The following is a 20410-nucleotide window of genomic DNA, read 5'->3' as shown; positions in this document are numbered from 1 at the left end:
CTTCCTACGGTAAGGGAAAGCTGTGCTGGTCATACGTAGTCTCTCCAAGCAGAGCAGACAGTTGATCTTACATGTAGTTTTTGGGCAAGGTTGAATTCAGGGATTGGCGAATTTTAGAGGCAGTAGAGATTGATGCCACTTGTAAGAGGCTGGTTGATGTTGAATGTTGGCACTCAGAGGCGTGTGCCCTGGGCTGTTTGTGATTGGCTGGCTATCAAAAGTGAGAGGCTGGGACTTCTCTGGTGGCTCAGTGGTTAAGAATCCACCTGCCAATTCAGGGGACACAGGTTCGATCTCTGGTCTGGGAAGATCCCACGTGCCGCAGAGCAACTAAGCCCGTGCACTCTACTACTGAGCCTTCGCTCTAGAGCTCGCGAACCACAACTACTGAGCCCACGTGCCACAACTACTGAAGCCCAAGTGCTAGTGCCCGTGCTCCGCAACAAGAGAAGCCACCGCAGTGCGAAGCCCGCGCACCGCAACAAAGAGTAGCCCCCACTCGACGCAACTAGAGAAAGCCCACGCGCAGCAACAAAGACCCAACGCAGCCAGAAAAAAAAAAAATGAGGGGCTGTCCTTGATAAGTTAGTTGTCCTTGACGGATTAGATGGGTTCTGACTGCTACTTGTTTTCAGGGCTTCAAGGCAATGGGTACTTTCCTAGGAGTAGGAACCTGGTTTTATTTTCAACAGGTAAAAGAAAATCTATGAAAATAATCCTTAATCTTTGCTAAAATTGGTGAAACATTAGTGAATAAAACCGCTCCATTGTTTTTTCCTCTGAAACTTCCAGACTGCCTTCTGGCCCCTTGATGGACTGTGGAGACCGCCTGAGGCCAACTGCATCTTTTAAAACTTTGTCCCAGCCTGAACGAGGCTTTATTTATCTTTAGTCTCCTGCCTACAGCCTAGCACATAATAGGTGCTCAATTCGTGGTTGAAGTATTAGAAATCACAATCTTTAGGAATGGCAGAAGAAGAAAGAAATGGAAGGATTGGGCAGACAGGAAAGTTGAAGGTTTCACTAGGTCGCTGTATGACGGTTCTGTAAATATTTGATATTAGTACCCTACCCATTTAGGTGAAATGCATGATTTGTGTATTTTATGTGTTCCAGGTGTGTATCATATCACATAATTGTCAGGATCCCAGATATCTGTCCCTGTTAAGAAGGATCGTGAAGATGAAAACTGTGATGAGGACACAGCTCCACCAACTTAGGGAACCTAGAACTTGTTCAGAGAAGCCAGCCCCTCTGGGCCAACGGTTTGCAAATCTCGACTTGCTGGCAATTCCTCTCATTTTCCATCGTCCTCCCTGATCTACTTTGTGATGGGAGCAGGACAAAAGCCAACAAAGAGGAAGAGACGACAGGGCTCTGCAGAGCGCGGGGCTGTGGTCCGGGGAAGGAGGAGGTCTGGGATGGATGATGGGCGTCGGTGCCCGGGAGCGGCCCGGGGGGCGGGAGGCGGTGCCGAGCTCACATTGGCCCAGCGGGCGCCCCTCCTCGCGGGGCCGGCCCAGCGCCCAGTGAAAGTGATATCTCCCTGGGGCCAAGAGCTGAGGCGACCTCGGCGACTGAGGAAACATGGCTGAGTTTACGCGGCTGCAGAACTGCCTGGCGCTGATCCGCCTACGAAACCCGCCTGTCAACGCGCTCAGGTAACGGGCTCGGCCGCCTTCAGCCCGGGGACAGCGAGCAGGGTCTTAGCCGCCTGCCTGCAGTGGAGGCTTTGACTCTCCCCTGCTGGTTTAAACGGAGAGAGACACTGACACGGATTAAACCTGGGCATATGCCAGGGCCTTTTACATTGGTTAGCTCAGTGTCTGTTTGCAGAGAACTCTCTCACTGGTAAGGAAACCGAGGCTGAGAGGCAGACAGATGGCTACGAAGCGGGGGAGCTGGGACGGATCGGGTCTGTCCGTGCTCACTTCGTGCGGGACTCTGCTTGCTTGCAGCCTTGACTTCTCAGGCGTACTTTCTATTCCAAAGGTCTTAATGCAATGCTGGCTGGACCTTGATGCTTCACTTCCCAACCTCGAGTCCAGGCCACCCTTATAATGTGTGACTAAAAGTTTTAGGAATCCAACAATAAACTGGCTTCACACTGCTAAAAATATAGATCCCCTTTAATGCCAACACAGTGAGTAAAAGAGAATTGTGTCCTGGCCCAGATATGCAAAGGTATATCTCTTGGTCTGTTCTAAACCTCAAGGTCTTAGTGCTTCCGTGGAAGATCCATGTCGGGTTAAGCCCATGTCAGAATAAGCCTATTAAATAGCATTTTCTGAAGAACTACTGTGGAGTACCTTCCTTGTTAAACTTGTAAAAGCATTACTTTTAAAAGTGAGATTAACGCTGCTCTTTTGAAAGTTAATGACGTTATATAAGTTTCGTTCTTTTATATCTCTGAAAAAAGTATAGTGATACATCAGCCTAGGAAAGAGCCACCCATCCACAGGGAGTAGGATTAGAAGAAATGATAATTTACAGAGAACATATAAAGCATAAAGAGAAAGACTTTTGGTCAAAATCCTTATCACATGATGCTGGAGCAAAAAGAGACTGTAATGAGAAGACATACTAATTTTAACTGAATTTTTGTCCTACTATCATCAGATTTGATTTTATCATTAGCACTAATATAATTAGTTTAATATAAAATTTTGCATTTAAAAATATAAAAAATTCAGAAATAAAATCATTCAAGGATGATAATGTCCACTTACTTGCCACTCTCAGAAAAAAGCAAAATATTTATTATTTTGGCTTTGATGAAGAAAAACATGAGTAATATGATTACATATCAGTTTTGAACTTGACTGTATTCCTATTAGAATTACTAAATATTAGGACTCTGCCTTAACCTCTGCTCATAATGGGAAACTGTGCCCATCTAGAACTTGGGGAAAAAGGTTCCACAGTCTACTACCTATAACTAGGAATATTTTACCATAACTACTTAAAATGTTTCTGTTATTTAACCTGCCCCCTACCCACCCTTGCAGGAGAAATGTATCTACCTCATTAAGTTGTTGTGAGGTTTAAATGCGTTAGAGATTATAAACTGGCACTTAGCAGATGTTAGCTATCATTATTACTGTTAGTCAGAAGGCCTGTTACAAGCCCCTACCAGCAGGCCCCGCTGCTCAGGATTCATTGCAGCTGTATCAAGATTTTCTCCACTTGGGAATAAATGCTTTCTTGCCCTTTCCCATCTACCTTCTTCTGAACCTATATTTAGGTAGAGGTGTGTGTCCCAGCACATTCATCAAGTTTAACAGGTTCCCAATTTTTTTTTTTTTTTTTTTTTTTGCTTTACACTTTTCTTCTTCCCTTCCTTTTTCCCTTCCTATTTCTAATTTTATGTGGGAAATTATTTCTTCCTAGCTAAGTGAGAGATTCTTATTTGAATATTTTTGGGCCCAAACAAATAGTTCAAATCTTTCCTTGCTTCCTTTAGCCAGCCAGGTTTCCTTCTATTCAGGTGAATGCCAACCCTCTTTACAAGTGTAGGACATGTCTGATTACTAGGCCCATCTCCCAGAACAATGGCTTTCACACTTTTTAAAATTATAATCCACACAGGAATCCATGTTTTACATAGCAACCTAAGACACACACACATACAAATACATAACTGAAAACAAAGTTTCGTGAAACAAAACTTATTTGTTTTGTTTGATATATTTTCTTTTCTATTTCTTTGTTTGAAGAATGCTGCTCACAAGCCACGACTTGATTCGATGACCCCCTGGCTTTAAAAAATTGTCACAAGAAAGACTTCCTATAGTGACAGAAGCTAAAGATCTTTGGTCATCACTCATGAAATGTTACCTTTAGACTCCATTTCTCCATGCCTGACAATATTAAGGGGAGAAAATAATTTCTTAACCCCTGTGACCTTGACATTGCTACGAAGTTGTTGTCCTTTTCACTCAGCTAGAGTCTAGTAAAGCTATACCTACTACAGCCATTTTCATTTTTCTTTTTTTCCTGTGTTTGATTTTTGCAAAATTAGCAAGAACATAAGAAATAAAAGAGTAGGGGTTGGTTGAAATGGGAAAAGCCAGCCTTGTCTCCTCAGTGGCACAGATTGGGCTCATTTTCCAGCTATCGTTTACCCAGAAGGAAATATGTGCCTTTTGGACTTCTCAATAGTATGGATGGTTCAGAATCAGTTTTCCATTAGCAGATTTGGTTTGTAATTAACTAGTTGAAGGCAAGAGGTTTTGTTTGATTTCATCTGGGTTAAATGGTGAAAAGTAACTAGGTAAAAGGGAATTGCCATAAACAAGGGCAAGTATCTCCTTTATTCCCTGAGGTTTTAACTCATAGTTGCTGGTCTGAACAATCTGGCTTTATGGACATTTGTTGTTGTTGTTTGTTTTAAGATTTTTTTTCACCCTGTATAAAATGTTCCCCAAATACTTAGAATTCTAAGGCAAAACCGATTGGACTCTGGTTCTATCGTTTTTCCTTTAAGCAATTCCTCACCACTCTTCCCAGTTCTCCTCCTTTATCATCCCTTGGCACTTGTTGATCCTCTGCTTCATGGCAAATTCTCCTCTCCTGGTCTCTGTGACTTTGGGCTCCCTTGGTACTGAATCACTCTGCTGAGCCTCTCCCACCTCTTAGATCGTCTAGATCTACCCTCAGCTCTCTCTTCTTTTTCTTTGGCAGACTCATTCAATCTTGGCTTTAACTATCTCCTCTGTGGATGACTGAAATGTGGCAAAGTCTACTACATGCCCTTTCTTTCCCAGACCTTGCCTTTACCTCCTAAATTAGTTAGGATTAGGCTTGGCTGCTAGTGACAGAAAACTCAAAATAATGATGGATTCAATAAGAAAAAGTTGATGTCTCTCACAGCAGTGTCCTGGAAGGGCTGGTATGGCTGCTCCACAATCGTCAGTGATCCCAATTCTGTCTATCTTTTGTTCCGCCATCCTCAATAAACAGCTTCCACCTCTTGATCCATAATGGCTGCTCTGAATCTAGCCATCATATCTGCATTCCTGCCAGGAGTAGGGAGGAAAGAAAAAGCAAAAAGCATACCCAATCCTTTGAGGACTATTCCCAAAAGTTGCATGTACCAAATCCGTTTCCATCCCATTGGCCAGAAATTAATGCCTCGGGCTGACCTTACTGCTGGGAAATGTAGTCTTTATTTTGGGCAGCCATGTATCCAGCTAAAAACCAGATGTTTAATACTTCGAAGAATGTCGGGATGGAGGGATATTTGGGGGTAACTTGCAGCCCCTGCCACATCGCTTAGACTGTTATTTTTAGACAATTTCAGTTTTCTTATATTATGCCAATATGACAAATTGAAAAGACTTTCTTGGGACTTCCCTGGTGACGCAGTGGTTAAGAATCCACCTGCCAATGCAGGGGACACGGGTTCAATCCCTGGTCCAGGAAGATCCCACATGCTGCGGAGCAACTAAGCCCATGCGCCACAACTACTGAGCTGCGCTCTAGAGCCTGTGAGCCACAGCTACTGAGCCCATGAGCACAACTACTGAAGCCCGTGTGCCTGGAGCCTGTGCTCCGCAACAAGAGAAGCCACCGCAATGAGAACCCCGTGCACCACAACAAAGAGTAGCCCCCGCTCACCACAACTAGAGAAAGCCCACGCTCAGCAACGAAGATCCAACACAGCCAAAAAAAGTAAATAAATAAATAATAAATAAATTTATTTAAAAAAAAAAGACTCTCTTTCCTCTCAGAAGTTCCACGTCACTTTCTTTGTACCTTTATTACAGCACTCATCTTAGTGTGATATTGTGTTGTGTACATTTTGTTCTCCCTAGGATGTTGTAAACCCTCACTGTACATAGGATATGTATATAATATTTTTAAATTGATAGTGCTGATTATAAGTGGTCAAAGTTACAGCAAAATGTAGGAAAACACTTTTTTTTCCTAAAGTTTATGTGTTTAATCAGCTCAGTGCTTAATTTACAGTAGACACATATATTATTTGTTAAATTAGTGGAAGTTTAATGATAAGTATCTAGGATTTTTATACATCTTGTGTTTAATTTTTCATTGTTAGGAAAGGAAAAACAAACCTCTGAGATGGTAGAAATTTGATTCTGACTCATGCTTCATGTAATTTTTTGCCCTTTTAGTCAGACTGTTCTCCGTGGAATAAAAGAGGGTCTGCAGAAAGCTCTAACAGACCATACAGTAAAAGCCATTGTGATTTGTGGAGCAGATGGCATCTTCTCTGCAGGTAACCAGTGTCTACCCTCTCCCACTCTCTCTGAAATCCTGCCACAGACTGAGATCAATGCTGCATTATCTGTCCCTGTGGGTAATACTATAGTGTGGGTAATGAATATGGGAGTTGAACGGGAATGAGAAACATTGTGGAGAAAGAGACAAGAGTCACAGGAGAGACCCAGAGAAGATGCTGACCTTACTCTCTTTTATATTGGACTGGGCCTTTGGAGGACATTTAATTCCAGGCTTGATGGCTATTATAGCTGCTAGTATACACCTGCTGGTACATATCTGCTCTGCATATGTCACCATCCTATGTGAGCTTGGGCAAGTCCCTTAAATCTCCTGAACCTCAATTTCTCTATTTATAAAATAGAAACCATAATATTTATATCTTAACAGGTTTTTGTGAGAGTAAATGAGATAACACATCTGAAAACCCCTAGAGCAGTGCTTGCATGCAGAACATGTTCGATAAATGTTATTTTTTATTTCACACAGAGTCCTGCAATGGAGTTCATTTTTCTTCTGATAGTCACCCATCTCAGTGACCATGCACTCTTTATTGGGTTATCCTGTGAAGATGCAAAATAGTGACAAAATACGGCAAAAGCATCTGAAGTGGTGATTTATTCACTGGTATTTGTGGCACCTTTTCTTCTTTTCCCAAATTATACCCTTTGACAAAAGTCACATGGATATGAAGGCCCATGTATTCTTACTGTAGCCAGAGGAATTTTTTTCTTTTTTCTTCTTCTTCTTCTTTTTTTTTTTTTGGCCAGAGGAATTTAACGTATGTCAGTGGTAACCTGAGAAGAAATAGATGTTGAAGTCATAACAATGAATAAATATGAACACATTAATCATTATAATAATTACCATTTAGCTTACCTGCTATGTGCCAGTACCGTGTAGCTTATTTACTTATTAACAATGAAAATAGTAATATTTTTACATACTTTATATTTTAATCCCAGTAAATCCTACAATTTCCATTTACAGATGAGAAGGCTAAGCCTAAGAGAAATTAAATAATGGGCCAAACATTAACCAGCTATTAAATAGCTTACTCAACTGTTTGAAAACTTAAGGTTGGGAGCCCAAGATGGTGACTTTGAGGCATGGAGTGAGGGATCAGAGTTATGTAAAATCAGAACTGATATTTCTTTGTAAAAAAGGAGGTAGGAGAGAATGTAGTTAGAGTTCAGAGGCAGCAAAAATAATTGTCCTGGAAAAGCATTAGGGATTGTCAGACTTGACTTAATGGACTTAGATAGAACAATGTGCCCAGCAATCGGAAAATATGTATTCTTCTCCAATCTGCAACATTTACAAAAGTTGATCAGCTACTGGACTGTGAAAGCTTATCTCAATAAATTTCATTTAGAATGTGTTCTCTGACAACAGTGCAATCAAGCTAGAAACCAATAACTAAAATATAACTAGAGATTCTCATGTGTTTGGAAAATAAATTCATTTCTTAATAAACTTTGAGTCAAAGCAGAAATCATAATGCAATTTAGAAAATATTTTTAACTGACTGATAGTAAAAACAATATATAAAACTTGAGGGATACAGTTAAAGCAAACCTTAGCAGGAAATGTATGGCCTTAAAGGTATATATCAGAAAAGAAAAAACACTGAAACATATTGTGATAAGCATCTATATTAAGGAACTGACAAAACAAACAGTAAAATAGATCCAAATGAAGTAGAAGGAAGGAAATGATAGAGGGGAAATTACTAAAATAGAATACGAATGTGAATCAAGAGAACAATAATATCAGAAGTTCTTTGAAAATACTAATAATATTGATAAAGCTTCGGAGAGGCTTATCAAGAAAAAAAAAGAGACGGTACAAACAATACATATAAAGAATGACAAAAGGGATATCACTGAAGATGCTCTAGCCATTAAAAAAGATAATATGAACAAGTAGAAAAACAGAGCTTACAAAATTGACTCAAGAAGAAGCAGAAAACCATTAAAGAAATTGAGTCAGTAATCAAAAATCTCACAAAGTAAATTCAAGCCCCAGATGACTTCATTGGTAACCTCTAACTGAAAAGTCAAGGAAAATATTATTCTAATTTTACACAAACATTTCAGAGAATAAAAATAAGAGGGAACACTTTCTCTATTAGTTTCCTGGGGCTGCCGTAACAAGTGAGCACAAACTGGGTGGCTTAAAACAACAAGTTTATTCTCTCAGAGTTCCAGAGGCTAAAAGTACAAAATCAAGATATCTGCAAGACCATTCTTTCTCCAAAGCCTCTAGGGAAGAATCCTTCCTTGCCTTTTCTAGCTTCTGTGGTTGCTGGCAATACTTGGCATTCCTTGGCTTGTTGCTGCATTATCCCTATCTCTGCCTCTGTCTTCCTGTGGCTTTCTCCTCTGTGTCCAAATTTCCCTGATCTTATATAGACCCACACTGATCCAGTATGACCTCTTCTTTACCTGATTATATCTGCAAAGACCCTATTTCCAAATAAGATCACATTCACAGGCTCTGGGTGGACACCGTTCTATCCAGTACACTTCCCAACTCATCTTGTGAGGCTAGCATAACCTTGATAACAAAACCTGCCAAGGACAGTATGAAAAAGCAAAATTAAAGGCCAATTTTATTTGTAAACCTAGATATAAAACTCTGAAACAGGGCTTCCCTGGTGGCGCAGTGGTTGGGAGTCTGCCTGCTAATGCAGGGGACACGGGTTCGAGCCCTGGTCTGGGAGGATCCCACATGCCACGGAGCGGCTGGGCCCATGAGCCACAACTACTGAGCCTGCGCCTCTGGAGCCTGTGCTCCACAACAAGAGAGGCCACGATGGTGAGAGGCCCGCGCACCGCCATGAAGAGTGGCCCCCGCTTGCCGCAACTGGAGAAAGCCCTTGCACAGAAACGAAGACCCAACACAGCCAAAAATAAATAAATAAATAAATAAATTTAAAAAAAAAAGAAAAACTCATAGCTAACATCTTAAAAAAAACAAAACAAAACAAAATTCTGAAACAGTATATAATAAAACTGAATCTAATGATATGTAAAAAGCATGATATATCACTTTCATCCCAGAAATACCAGATTGATTAAACATGAGAAATCAATGTAATTCATCCTATTAAAAGATTAAAGGAGGAAAATCATGTGATTATTTCAAGAGATTCAGAAAAAAACACTTGGTGACGTTTAGCATGCATTAAAGATTAAAATTCGTAGTAAACTAAATATAGAAAGAAAATGTCTTCATCAGGCAAAATGTATCTATTTTTAAAAACCTACAGCAAGCATCAAACAAAATGGTAAATTGAATGCTTTCCTTTTCAGAAAGGAATAAGACAAGGCTGGCTGCTATCACCATTTGTATTTGACATTATATTCTAGGCCCTGGCCAGCCTAGAAAAAGAAATAAGGTATAAGGATTGGGAAGGAAGAAACAGAAACATCATTATTCAGAAGACATGAGTATTTGTAAAAAATAAATCTATCAGAAAATTATTAGAATTAATAATAGAATTTAGGAATTTTGCTGGATGTAAAATCAGTATCCAAAAATTAATTGCATTTCTATGTGCCAGAGATAAACAGTTAAAAAGTGAAATCACTATACTCTTGTCTGTGCCTTGGTTTCTATAAAATTGGGATGATCATACTAACCTTTTGCTGCAAGTAGAAGAATGTAGTATAACATTTAAGAATGTGAGCTGTATAGTCAAACTGCCTGAGCTCAAATCCTTATTCGACCAGTTACAGAATCATGTCTGAACTAGTCACTTAACATCTCAAAGCCTTAAACTTAAACCTGTAAAATGGAAATTGTTAATAGACTATTTAACTTAGATGTTAAGTAAATTAAATGAGACAATATATGAAACTATTTAGCCCAGTGCCTGATGTATAGTTTTTATCCAACAAATGTTAATTGCTTCTGTTACTTGAAAAATTAGTTTAACCTGAAGTTACAGGAATAATAGACGTGACATTCAGACTGAAGTTCACCTTGTTTCTCTAGAACCAAAAGGAATCTAAAAAAATAAGAATAAATAATAACAGTAGAGTGTGAAATATGATGGATTGGTGAGAAAAAAAGCATAATCCCTGGATGGATGCTAGATGAGGAGAAGGTAGCAAAAAAAAAAAAAAGAAAGAAAGAAAGGTTGAACATGAAATAATTAATGTAACTTTTTAACTTGTACCAGGCTTAATATTTTCAAAGAACATATAATGCTATAGGGGAAAAGCTCACTACTATGTATAATGTTATGTGAAAAAAGGAAAATATAAAAAATGACTTTACAGAGTGTTCTCAATATTGTTAAAAATATATATTACAGTAAACATTCATTTAATTGTCACATCAGTCATTTAAGATAGGTATTGAAACAAAATGGTTAAATAACTTACTCAAGGTCACAAAGCAATTTACATACATGTGTTGGGAAAAAACTAAAAATTCACCAAAATATTACATTGTTATCTCTGTGTGGTGATATTTGGAGTAATATTTTTGTCCTTTATAATTTGGTGTATTTTTCAAAATTTCTATAATGCATATTATTTTTATAATTAGGAAAAGCAGTAAATGTTGTTACTTTTATTGATCACAAAAAAGTCTATCACAGAAATGTAATTCTAAGCTGATTGATTAACATATAACTCACAAATATGTCTGCATTTTACCCTGAGGTTTTATGTTGTAATGACTGATGCCCTTAACAAAGATATGGGTCTAAATTGCTGTGAATAGAGTTGGTGAGCAGTATCATGCAAAAAATGGGAATGGCTGACTCAATCTTAGAATCTTTGCTTCCCTTTTCTGAGCTTTCAAATTTTTCTAAAAGTAGAGTTACTACTATCATATGGAAAGACAGATTTTAGATTACAGGACTTCTGATAAAGATTTGAGGATTTTCTCTCATATCTCTCTACATTTTCCAGGCTACTTGTTCCTTTACTGTGTCTGCAACCAAAGGATAAAGTGTTTCATGGGTCCAAAGAGGTCTGAGATTCCTTAAGTGTAATCTGGTAACTTATTGTTCTATAGCAAAGCCCAAGTCTTCCTCAACTCTCTTTTTTCCTTGTCTTTGTGTTCTTAGGTGCTGATATCCGTGGCTTCAGTGCTGATATGACCTTTGACTTGACACTGGGAAGTGTAGTAGATGAAATACAGAGAAACAAGAAGCCTGTGGTGGCAGCTATCCAAAGGGTGGCTTTAGGAGGGGGACTGGAGCTGGCCCTGGGCTGTCACTATAGGATTGCCCATGCAGAGGTAACAGAGGGGATCCATATGGGGTTTGATGTAGGGAGCTTTTCTTTAGAGCAAGCTCTAAATGTAGTCATAAGCATCAGACATGATCATTTTGAATGGTTAGCTTACTGGTTCACAACTCTTAGGTTTTTCTAGCACTGGTGTTCAGCTGTTATGTACGAGTACAGTGTTACTGGTTGTTGAAATGTTGAAATATGTCCATTCTAGTTGATAAAGAGCTACTACCCTGAGCCTGTGACTGTCCCATCACTTCCCCTAACCCTAGCCTTTGGACCTTCCCATGACCCACTAGCTAAAGGGGAACTCCTGTACAGGACCCCCAGGACCTTGCTCTAGTACTATGGCCCACATCAGATTTCACTGAGCCATGCTCATGCAGTATGAGGTATTAAATATTTTGACTATCACCCCTGAGTGTGCATATTTATTTCAATTTTTGTTTCCTTTCTCAAACATTTCAGTTTTGTGGTCTCATAATTTTTAGTACCTAAGAAGACAAGTTCCTATTGGAAACAGCGCACAACTAGTAAATCCATTTATTTCTGGAAATAGATTTAATTTGGGTTATTAGACATATAGATTGAGGTTTGTGATACCAGTCTTATAATAGTAATATTTTTATAAGTAATATATTTTTCTAATAATAAAGATAATATTCATCATTGTAATAGACTATAAAATACAGGAAAATATAAAGATGTAAAACTGAAGTCACCATAAACTCACAGTTCAGAAATAACCACTATTAACATTTTATTTTTTTTCTTCCTTGTCTTTTTCCTGTGTAATTTTTTTTCTTACTATTTTTTTCTTTGCAATCTTTTTTATTTTTTTAAAAACTACATTTGGAATTTTATTGTATTTCACCTGTACTCTATTTTTATACTAATACCGTATTTAAATTATTGCTAAATATTCTTTATCCATTCTACCAATCTCTACCATTTACATTTAACATAATTACTGATAAGGAAGGACTTTTGCCATTTTGCTGTTTGTTTTCTACGTCTTATATTTTTTCATTCCTCAATTCCTCCATTAATGCTTTTGTTTGTATTAAATGGATAAGTTCTAGCACACTTTTAATTCTCTTATTGTTTCTTTCACTGTATATTTTTGAGTTATTTTCTTAGTGGTGGTTGCCCTGGAGACTAACGTCTTAATTTCTGACAAGCTAGTTCAGATTAATACCAACTTAATTTCAATAGTATGTAAAAAATTTGCTCCCACATAGTTCTGTTACACACCCCCTTTATGCTGTTATTGTCACAAATTATATCATTATACATTGCATGCCCATCAACATAAATATATAATTATTGCTTAATGTAGTGGTCTTTTAAATCAGATAAGAAAAAAGAGGAATTGCAAACAAAAAATTACATTAATACTGTCTTTTATATTTACCTGTGTAGTTACCCTTTAACAGTGTTCTTTATTCCTTCATGTGGATTTGAGTTACTGTCTAGTGTCTTTTCACTTCATCCTGAAGGATTTCTTGTAGGGCAGATCTGCTAGCAACAAATTCAATTTTTATTTATCTGAAAATGTCTTAATTTGCCTTCATTTTTAAAATAAATATTTATTTATTTATTTATTTATTTTGGGCTGTGTTGGGTCTTCATTGCTGCATGTGGGCTTTCTCTAGTTGCGGTAAGCGGGGGCTACTCTTCACTGTGGTGCGCGGGCTTCTCATTGCGGTGGCTTCTCTTGTTGTGGAGCATGGACTCTAGGCTCACGGGTGTTAGTAGTTGTGGTTCGCGGGCTCTAGAGTGTAGGCTCAGTAGTTGTGGTGCACGGGCTTAATTGCTCCATGACATGTGGGATCTTCCCGGACCAGGGCTCGAACCTGTGTCCCCTGCATTGGCAGGCAGATTCTTAACAACTGCACCACCAGGGAAGTCCCAATTTGCCTTCATTTTTAAAGACTAGTTTTGCTGGATGTAGAATTCTTGGTTGACAGTACTTTTCTTTCAGTACTTTGAACGTGTCATCCCACTGGCACTGGTCTTCCTGGTTTCTTTTTTTTTTTTAAATTGATTAATTACTTTATTTATTTTTGGCTGTGTTGGGTCTTTGTTGCTGGGTGTGGGCTTTTTCTAGTTGTGGTGAGTGGGGTCTACTCTTCCTTGTGGTGAGCAGGCTTCTTATTGTGGTGGCTTCTCTTGTTGCAGAGCATGGGCTCTAGGTGCATGGGGTTTGGTAGCTGTGGCATGTGGGCTCAGTAGTCATGGCTAGCGGGCTCTAGAGTGCAGACTCAGTTGTTATGGCGCATGGGCTTTGTTGCTCCGTGGCATGTGGGATCTTCCCGGACCAGGGCTTGAACCTGTGTCTCCTGCATTGACAGGTGGATTCTTAACCACTGTGCCACGAGGGAAGCCCTCTCCATGGTTTCTGATGAGAAATTTGCTGTCAATCTTATTGGAAATATTCCTTAAAAATATCATTTTAAATGGTTGCATAATTTTTCATCTTATAGATTTATCATAATTTATTTAACCATTTCACTATGTTGTTTTAATTTTTTATAAAACTTATAAATAAAGACACATATCCTAAGTGTTCCTTTTTCTGTGTTCCTCATACCATGACCTTCTGCACACTGAATGCAGATCTAAGTTATAAGCAATAGTAAGTCAAGGGATAGGGATGACCACTGGTGGGAAAAATGGTGATCAACTGCTAGGAAAGCCTCAAGTGAGAGAGGCTCAAACATTCCAGGTATTTTGGAGCTGTTGGCATCACGATTTGGGTAAATGGCAGTCTGTATTTAAGTACCCTCCTCCTCCCATCCTTATACCTGGAAAATGACTAACAGAGCTTTGGCCACTTTTAAGGCCAAGAGAGGCATGTGATTAAGGTCTCAAGCTCACCCTCTCATCTGGACTGAGGTTGCTGCCTGACTTTCTTCCTTTCTTCCTCCCTTCCTTTCTTTCTTTCTTTCTCTTTCTTTCTTTCTTTCTTTCTTTCTTTCTTTCTTTCTTTCTTTCTTTCTCTTTCTTTCTTTCTTTTTTTCCTTTCTTTCCTTCTTTCTTCCTTTCTTTCTTTCTTTCTTTCTTTCTTTCTTTCTTTCTTTCTTTCTTTCTCTTTTTATAATAGCTTCACTGAGGTATAATTCATATACCATATAATTCACTCATTTAAAGTGTACAGTCCAGTGATATATTAGTATATTCACAGAGTTATGCAATCATTACCACAGTTGATTTTAGAATATTTCATCACCCTCAAAAGAAACTTCACACCTTTTAGGAGTAACCCATCATTTCCCTCTCCCCCAGTCCTAGCAATTACTAATCTACTTTCTGTCTGTATGGATTTGCCTATTCTAGACACTTCATATAAATGAAAACATACAATATGTTGTCTTTTGTGTCTGGTTTTTTCCACTTACCATTATGTTTTCAAGGTTCACCTGTGTTGTAACATGTCATTAGTATTTTATTCCTTTCCATGGCTGAATATTTCTTTTTATGGATATACCACATTTTCTTTATTCATTCATTACTTGATGGACATTTGGATTGTTTCTTCTTTCTTGGATTTATGAACAATGATGCTATGAAAAGTTTTGCACAAGTGTTTTTTGTGGGCATGTTTTCATTTCTTTTGGGTATGTATTGAGGAGTGGAATTGCTGGGTTGTATGGTAACTCTATGGTTAACCTTTGAGAAACTGCCAAATTGTTTTCCAAAGTGACTGCATCATTTTACATTCCCACCAGCAATATATGAGGGTTTTGTATGCTCCACATACTCTCTAAAACTTGTTATTATCTGTCTTTTTTATTATAGCCATCATAGTGAGTATGAAATGGTATCTTGTAGTTTTGATTCGCATTTCCCTGATGGCTAATGATATTGAGCATCTTTTCATGTGCTTATTGGCCATTTGTATCTTTTTGGAGTAATGTCTATTCAGATGCTTTGCCCATTTGAATTGGATCATTTGTCTTTTTATTATTGAGTTGTAAAAGTTCTTTATATATTCCACATATATTATTAACAAATATTTTTTCCCATTCTGTGAATTGTCCTTTTAATTTCTTGACTGCTTGGCTCTTTCAGGGTTCCATAAAACAGTTTCTGGAGACTATTATTTGTGTTAGCTGAGACAGGTCATAATAGAGTCAGAGAAGAATTGTGTAAGAAGCTGGAGATGTGTTTCAACATGAAGACTTAGGGATGGCACAGCTCTATTTATGCTATTAATTAAAGGAGAGGGTGTGCACTAATTTCCTCTGTAGAAACTCTCACTGAATTCTATGCAGCAATGTTTTTGAGGGTGTGAGAAACCCAGGGGAATGCTTGCCTTGACTCTGAATATATCATCTCATTCTAATGACCTTTATGCCTTCAATCTTCGATAGGTTCAAGTTGGCTTCCCAGAAGTCACACTAGGAATCCTTCCTGGTGCAAGAGGAACCCAGCTTCTCCCCAGACTTATTGGAGTTCCTGCTGCACTTGACTTAATTACGTCAGGTCAGTACTAACCCTGCCAATGGCTGTCTAGTTCAATGTGAGGAACTGGACTAGGATTTAGAAACATTCTGGCTTGACCATTCCCTACCCATGTAATTTTAAGAGGATACTTTAAGTTCTTTGATGTCAATTTTCTCATCTTTAAATGTAAAGAATGCCTTTTCTGAGAGCTTCTCAAAAGTTACCATGAAGAGCAAATGTGAGTGCCTTCTAAATGAAAGTGTATACAAAGCCCTAATCACATTTAAGTGTCTACTCATAGACACTGGTTTCACATAGGGTTCATTATATTCAGATCTAATTTAGAAATTATAATATAAACAAGAATTAAAACCAGAATTTCCAAGGAAAGATTTCAAGTTTTAGTTTGGGAATGACCGCATTTTTCATTTCCCAGGTGTTAAGATATTAGCTTCAAATAGAAGTTTTCTCTTTCAATAGGGAATGTGAACAATGCAACACTAGAAATCATCTAGAGACCCTGAATTTACCAAATATGATAAGACATAGAAAGCTATTGCCAGTCGAAGTGAGGTTGGAAGAAAGAACATACATAACTATTTACTCCGAACAGGTAGAACTAATGAGACCTTGGGTCAGACACTTTACCTCTCTGTGCCTTAGTTTCTTCATAAATGTTTATGACAATAGCACCTACCATATGGTGGTGTGGTGAAGATTAGATACCTTAATGCATGCAATGTGCTTAGAACAGTCCTAGGCATGGTGAAAAGTGTTAGCTATATGTTATTATTCCCATATCTGACTTTAGTGAAAGAGGAGGATTGAGTAAAAATAAGATGAGGATCTTGGCAATAGACTATATCCCAAAGAATGGACTATAAAAAGAGCACAATCTTTAGAATCAAAGACCTGAGCTTGAATCCCAGCTGTACCACATATAAACAATATGCCTTGTACAAATTAATTTTTATTCACTCATGCAGCAGCTGTTTAATTTTTTCTCACGTGCTGGGCCCTGTTGTAGGCAGAGGGCCTATAGAGGTAAATCAAACCTACAAAAACTCCTGCCCTTATGGAGAACATATACAGAAAACAACAACAATAACAATAATTATCATTATCATATTTCATCAATTCAAAAATGCACAGTGTTTTCCACATCTTTGAAATCAGGATGCCTCTTACATTCATTGTGAGTTGTGGTTTGATTGGCAGTGTTTTTCTTCCCTTGTTTCTGTGGGTCAGGAATTTGGGAACAGCTTAGTTGGGTTCTAGCTCAAGGTTTTTCATGAAGTTGCAGTCAAGATACTGACTGTGGCCATAGTCATCTGAAAACTTGACTGGGGCTGGAGGATCTACTTCCAAGATCTACTTCCAAGGTGGCGCACTCACATGGATGGCTGCTGCTGACTGTTGGCAGGAGGCTTCATTTCCTCTGCACGTGGACCTCTCCCTAGAGCTGCCTGCATATCCTCACAGCATGGAAGCTGGCTTCCTCTAGAGTGAGTGATCCAAGAGAGAGCAAGGCAAAGACTGCAATGTCTTTTATGACCTAGCTTTGGAGTCACATGCCATCTTTTCTGAACTATTCTATTGAATATACAAGTCTTCCCCATCCAACTTGGGAGGGGAACTTGAATACCTACAGGTCAAACACATGGCAGGTCACTTTGGAGACCAGCTACCACACTGTATACTCTTCTTAAGCTCCATGCCTACCTATTATGTAAGTAGTATACATGGTAGGTTAGATGGAGATCAGTGCTAAGGAGAAAACATAAAGCAGAAAGGGGAAATGTAAAATGATAGGGCTGGGGGTTGGGTAATATTTTAGGTAGGATAGTTGGGAAAGGCTTTCCTACAAAATGAATGTGAGTGAATACCTGAAGGATGGAGGAAGCTTGTTATGCCAATATCTGGAGGAAGATATTCCACGCGGAGAAAATAGCAAATACCAAGCCCTGAGGTAGGGGCATACTTGGAAATTTCCAAGAACAGCAAGAAGGTCAATGAAGCTAGAGTAAGGTGAGTAAGGGGAAGAGTAGTAGGGGGTGAAGTCACATCAGGTAGGGCCTTGAAGATAATAGAGAGAACTTTGGCTTTTCTTCTGAATGAGGTAGAAAGGCATTAGAGTGTTTTGAGCAGAAGACTAACAAACATGCTGTCACTTATGTTTTTTAAAAGATCACTCTGGCTACTGAAAATATATTAATTGGAGGTAAGGCCAGAAATAGGAAGACTGATTAGAAGCCTGCTTTAATAATCCAAGGGTGCCGTGACGGGAGGTTAGACCTGAGTCGTAACAATGTAAATGGTGAGACATGGTCAAATTCTGGAAATATTTTGAGCCAACAGGATTTTGTGACAGATCAAATGTGAGAGGTGAGGGAAAGGGGAGAGAAAATGATGATTCTAATGGCCTGAGCAGCTGGAAGGATGGCGCCATTACTGAGAAAAGGGGAATTCTGCTGGTACAGCAGGTTGTAGGGAGGAATCACAAGAGCTTAGTTTGGGACATGTTAAGGTTTGACATCCAACTTGAGGTGTCAGGTAGACAGTTGGATAGACTGGCCTGAAATTTAGAAGGGAGATTGTCTGAACTTCTCTCAGTCTTCATTTTCTCATCAGCAAAACAACCACATAGTTGTGTAAGGCATAATGAAATTACATGACTTGCTTATGGTATAGTACCTGTCACAGAGGAGACATTTTATAAATGGTAACTGTGGTAGGCATAATAATGCCTCTCTCCAAGATGTCCACGTCCTAATCCCTAGAACCTGTGAATATATTACCTTACATTCGAAAGGGACCTTGCAGTTGTGATTAAATTAAGGATCTCAGATGGGAGATTATTCTAGATTGTCTAGGTAGGCCCAATTTATCACAAGCGTCCTTAGAAGAGGAAGGCAGGAGGGAGAGAAGATGATACACAGCTGGCTTTGAAGATGGAGGAAGAGAAGAAATGTAGGCAGCCTCTAGAGGCTAGAAAAGCCCAGGAACAGATTCTCTCTCAGAGCCTCCAGAAGGAGCACAATTCTGCTGATCTATTTTAGATTTCTGACTCCTAAACTAAGATAATAAATGTGTGCTGTTTTAAGATGCAATGCTTGTGGTAATCTGTATAGGAAACTAATACAGTAGCCATTAATAATGATGATATTAAGACTCTTGCTTCTGGAAAACATTTTTTTTTCTAAGAAGGGATGCTAAAAAATTGTTACTGAAAGTTGAAGATTCCCTGCTGATGTTAATGAAGAAAAATACCAGCTCTATAGGCACTGCCCCCATAGGAAATTAATAAGTAAATAAATTTAGATTAAATTAATAGATAGCTAACCTTTTCTGATCTTCTGAAAACCATAAGAGAGATAATTCTGGAAAGTGGAACAATTACAACAACCACTGCTTCTCCACGATTCCCTTAAAATGCCACCTGAAAACAACTGAATCTTTAGCAGTAACCACAAAACACACACTTGGGCACGATGCAGTACATTCCCTGACGTTCTCTGTCCAAGTGATGAAAACTACAGTGCCCTGATGTTCCTTCTGCTGTTATTTTCTAGGTCCCGTCTTTCTTTTTCACTGAACAGCACAGAAAGCCTCTTCTCTATTCTCATAGAGCTTTTTCTCAGCCCCATAGTTACTTTATGATCTTTCCCAGGACAGGGATGCCCTCAGACTCTAGTCTTTGATGAGGTACCTCTTGCCACCCAGGGTACTGGGGAAGAAGTTGCGAATGGCGTCTTTATCCTGCCAGTCTTTCAGATTTAGTTAGGTCCATGTGGGTTTTCTCTATATTCGAACAAGATGTTAAGGGTGAGTTTTAATACCCAGGGCTCCCAGTCAGCAATAATAAATATCAGCAAATATTATTTCATGAGTAAGACAAACAGACCAAAAAAAAAAACCTATGAAAATATTCTGTGTCATTAGAAAAATGAAACATAAATGTGAGTCTGTTGAAACAGATTAAAGGCAACAAAAATCTTAGAAAACTCACAATATTCTAAATTAGAAAAGAAAATATTTTATTTATTAAATAAGAACACCCTGTTTAAAATCAAAACATTAGCCAAAATAACTTTTGAAGCAATAAAAAAAAGATGCAATAGAACAGACTACTGAATCAGCAACATAGAGGGTAGAGACACGTTTATAGAATTCAGAAGAATTTCTAAAAAAGATACAGAAAATGTAAATGAAGGCAGCAGACATGAGAGGTCTATAATAGAGGCCTCTGCTATGAATCATAAAAGCTCCCAGAGCACAAAGCGAAAAGGGGAGAAGCAATAACCAAAGGAAAAAATAGAAGAATCTCTTCAGATACATAAAAGAATCAGAGATTGTATTTTAGTAAGCACCTCATTTTCCTGGAAAAACTGACGAGATGTCAATGCCTTGTATTTTGATAAAGATTTTAAATTTCCAGGAAATAGACTCCTGCAAGCTTCCAAAGG

At 38.5% G+C, this 20410-nt stretch overlaps 1 protein-coding gene across 3 annotated transcripts in view; it reads left to right on the top strand.

The window, feature by feature from the left end:
• The first annotated feature begins 1400 nt into the window (after positions 1 to 1400).
• EHHADH (enoyl-CoA hydratase and 3-hydroxyacyl CoA dehydrogenase) overlaps positions 1401 to 20410 on the top strand; it is a 50369-nt gene continuing 31359 nt past the window's right edge. The window contains exons 1-4 of one of the 3 annotated variants that reach the window (XM_059920703.1): positions 1401 to 1661; positions 6138 to 6241; positions 11330 to 11502; positions 15872 to 15983. In XM_059920703.1, coding sequence (XP_059776686.1) covers positions 1588 to 1661; positions 6138 to 6241; positions 11330 to 11502; positions 15872 to 15983 — 463 coding nt within the window. In that variant the 5' untranslated portion in view covers positions 1401 to 1587. Of the gene's footprint in view, positions 1662 to 6137; positions 6242 to 6735; positions 6871 to 11329; positions 11503 to 15871; positions 15984 to 20410 lie in introns of those variants that run through there. The other 2 variants (XM_059920704.1, XM_059920705.1) reach the window with 2 other exon arrangements.

Source organism: Balaenoptera ricei, chromosome 4, assembly GCF_028023285.1.
Source record: "Balaenoptera ricei isolate mBalRic1 chromosome 4, mBalRic1.hap2, whole genome shotgun sequence".
NCBI lineage: Eukaryota > Metazoa > Chordata > Mammalia > Artiodactyla > Balaenopteridae > Balaenoptera > Balaenoptera ricei.
This window is presented reverse-complemented; position numbering and strand designations above follow the sequence as displayed.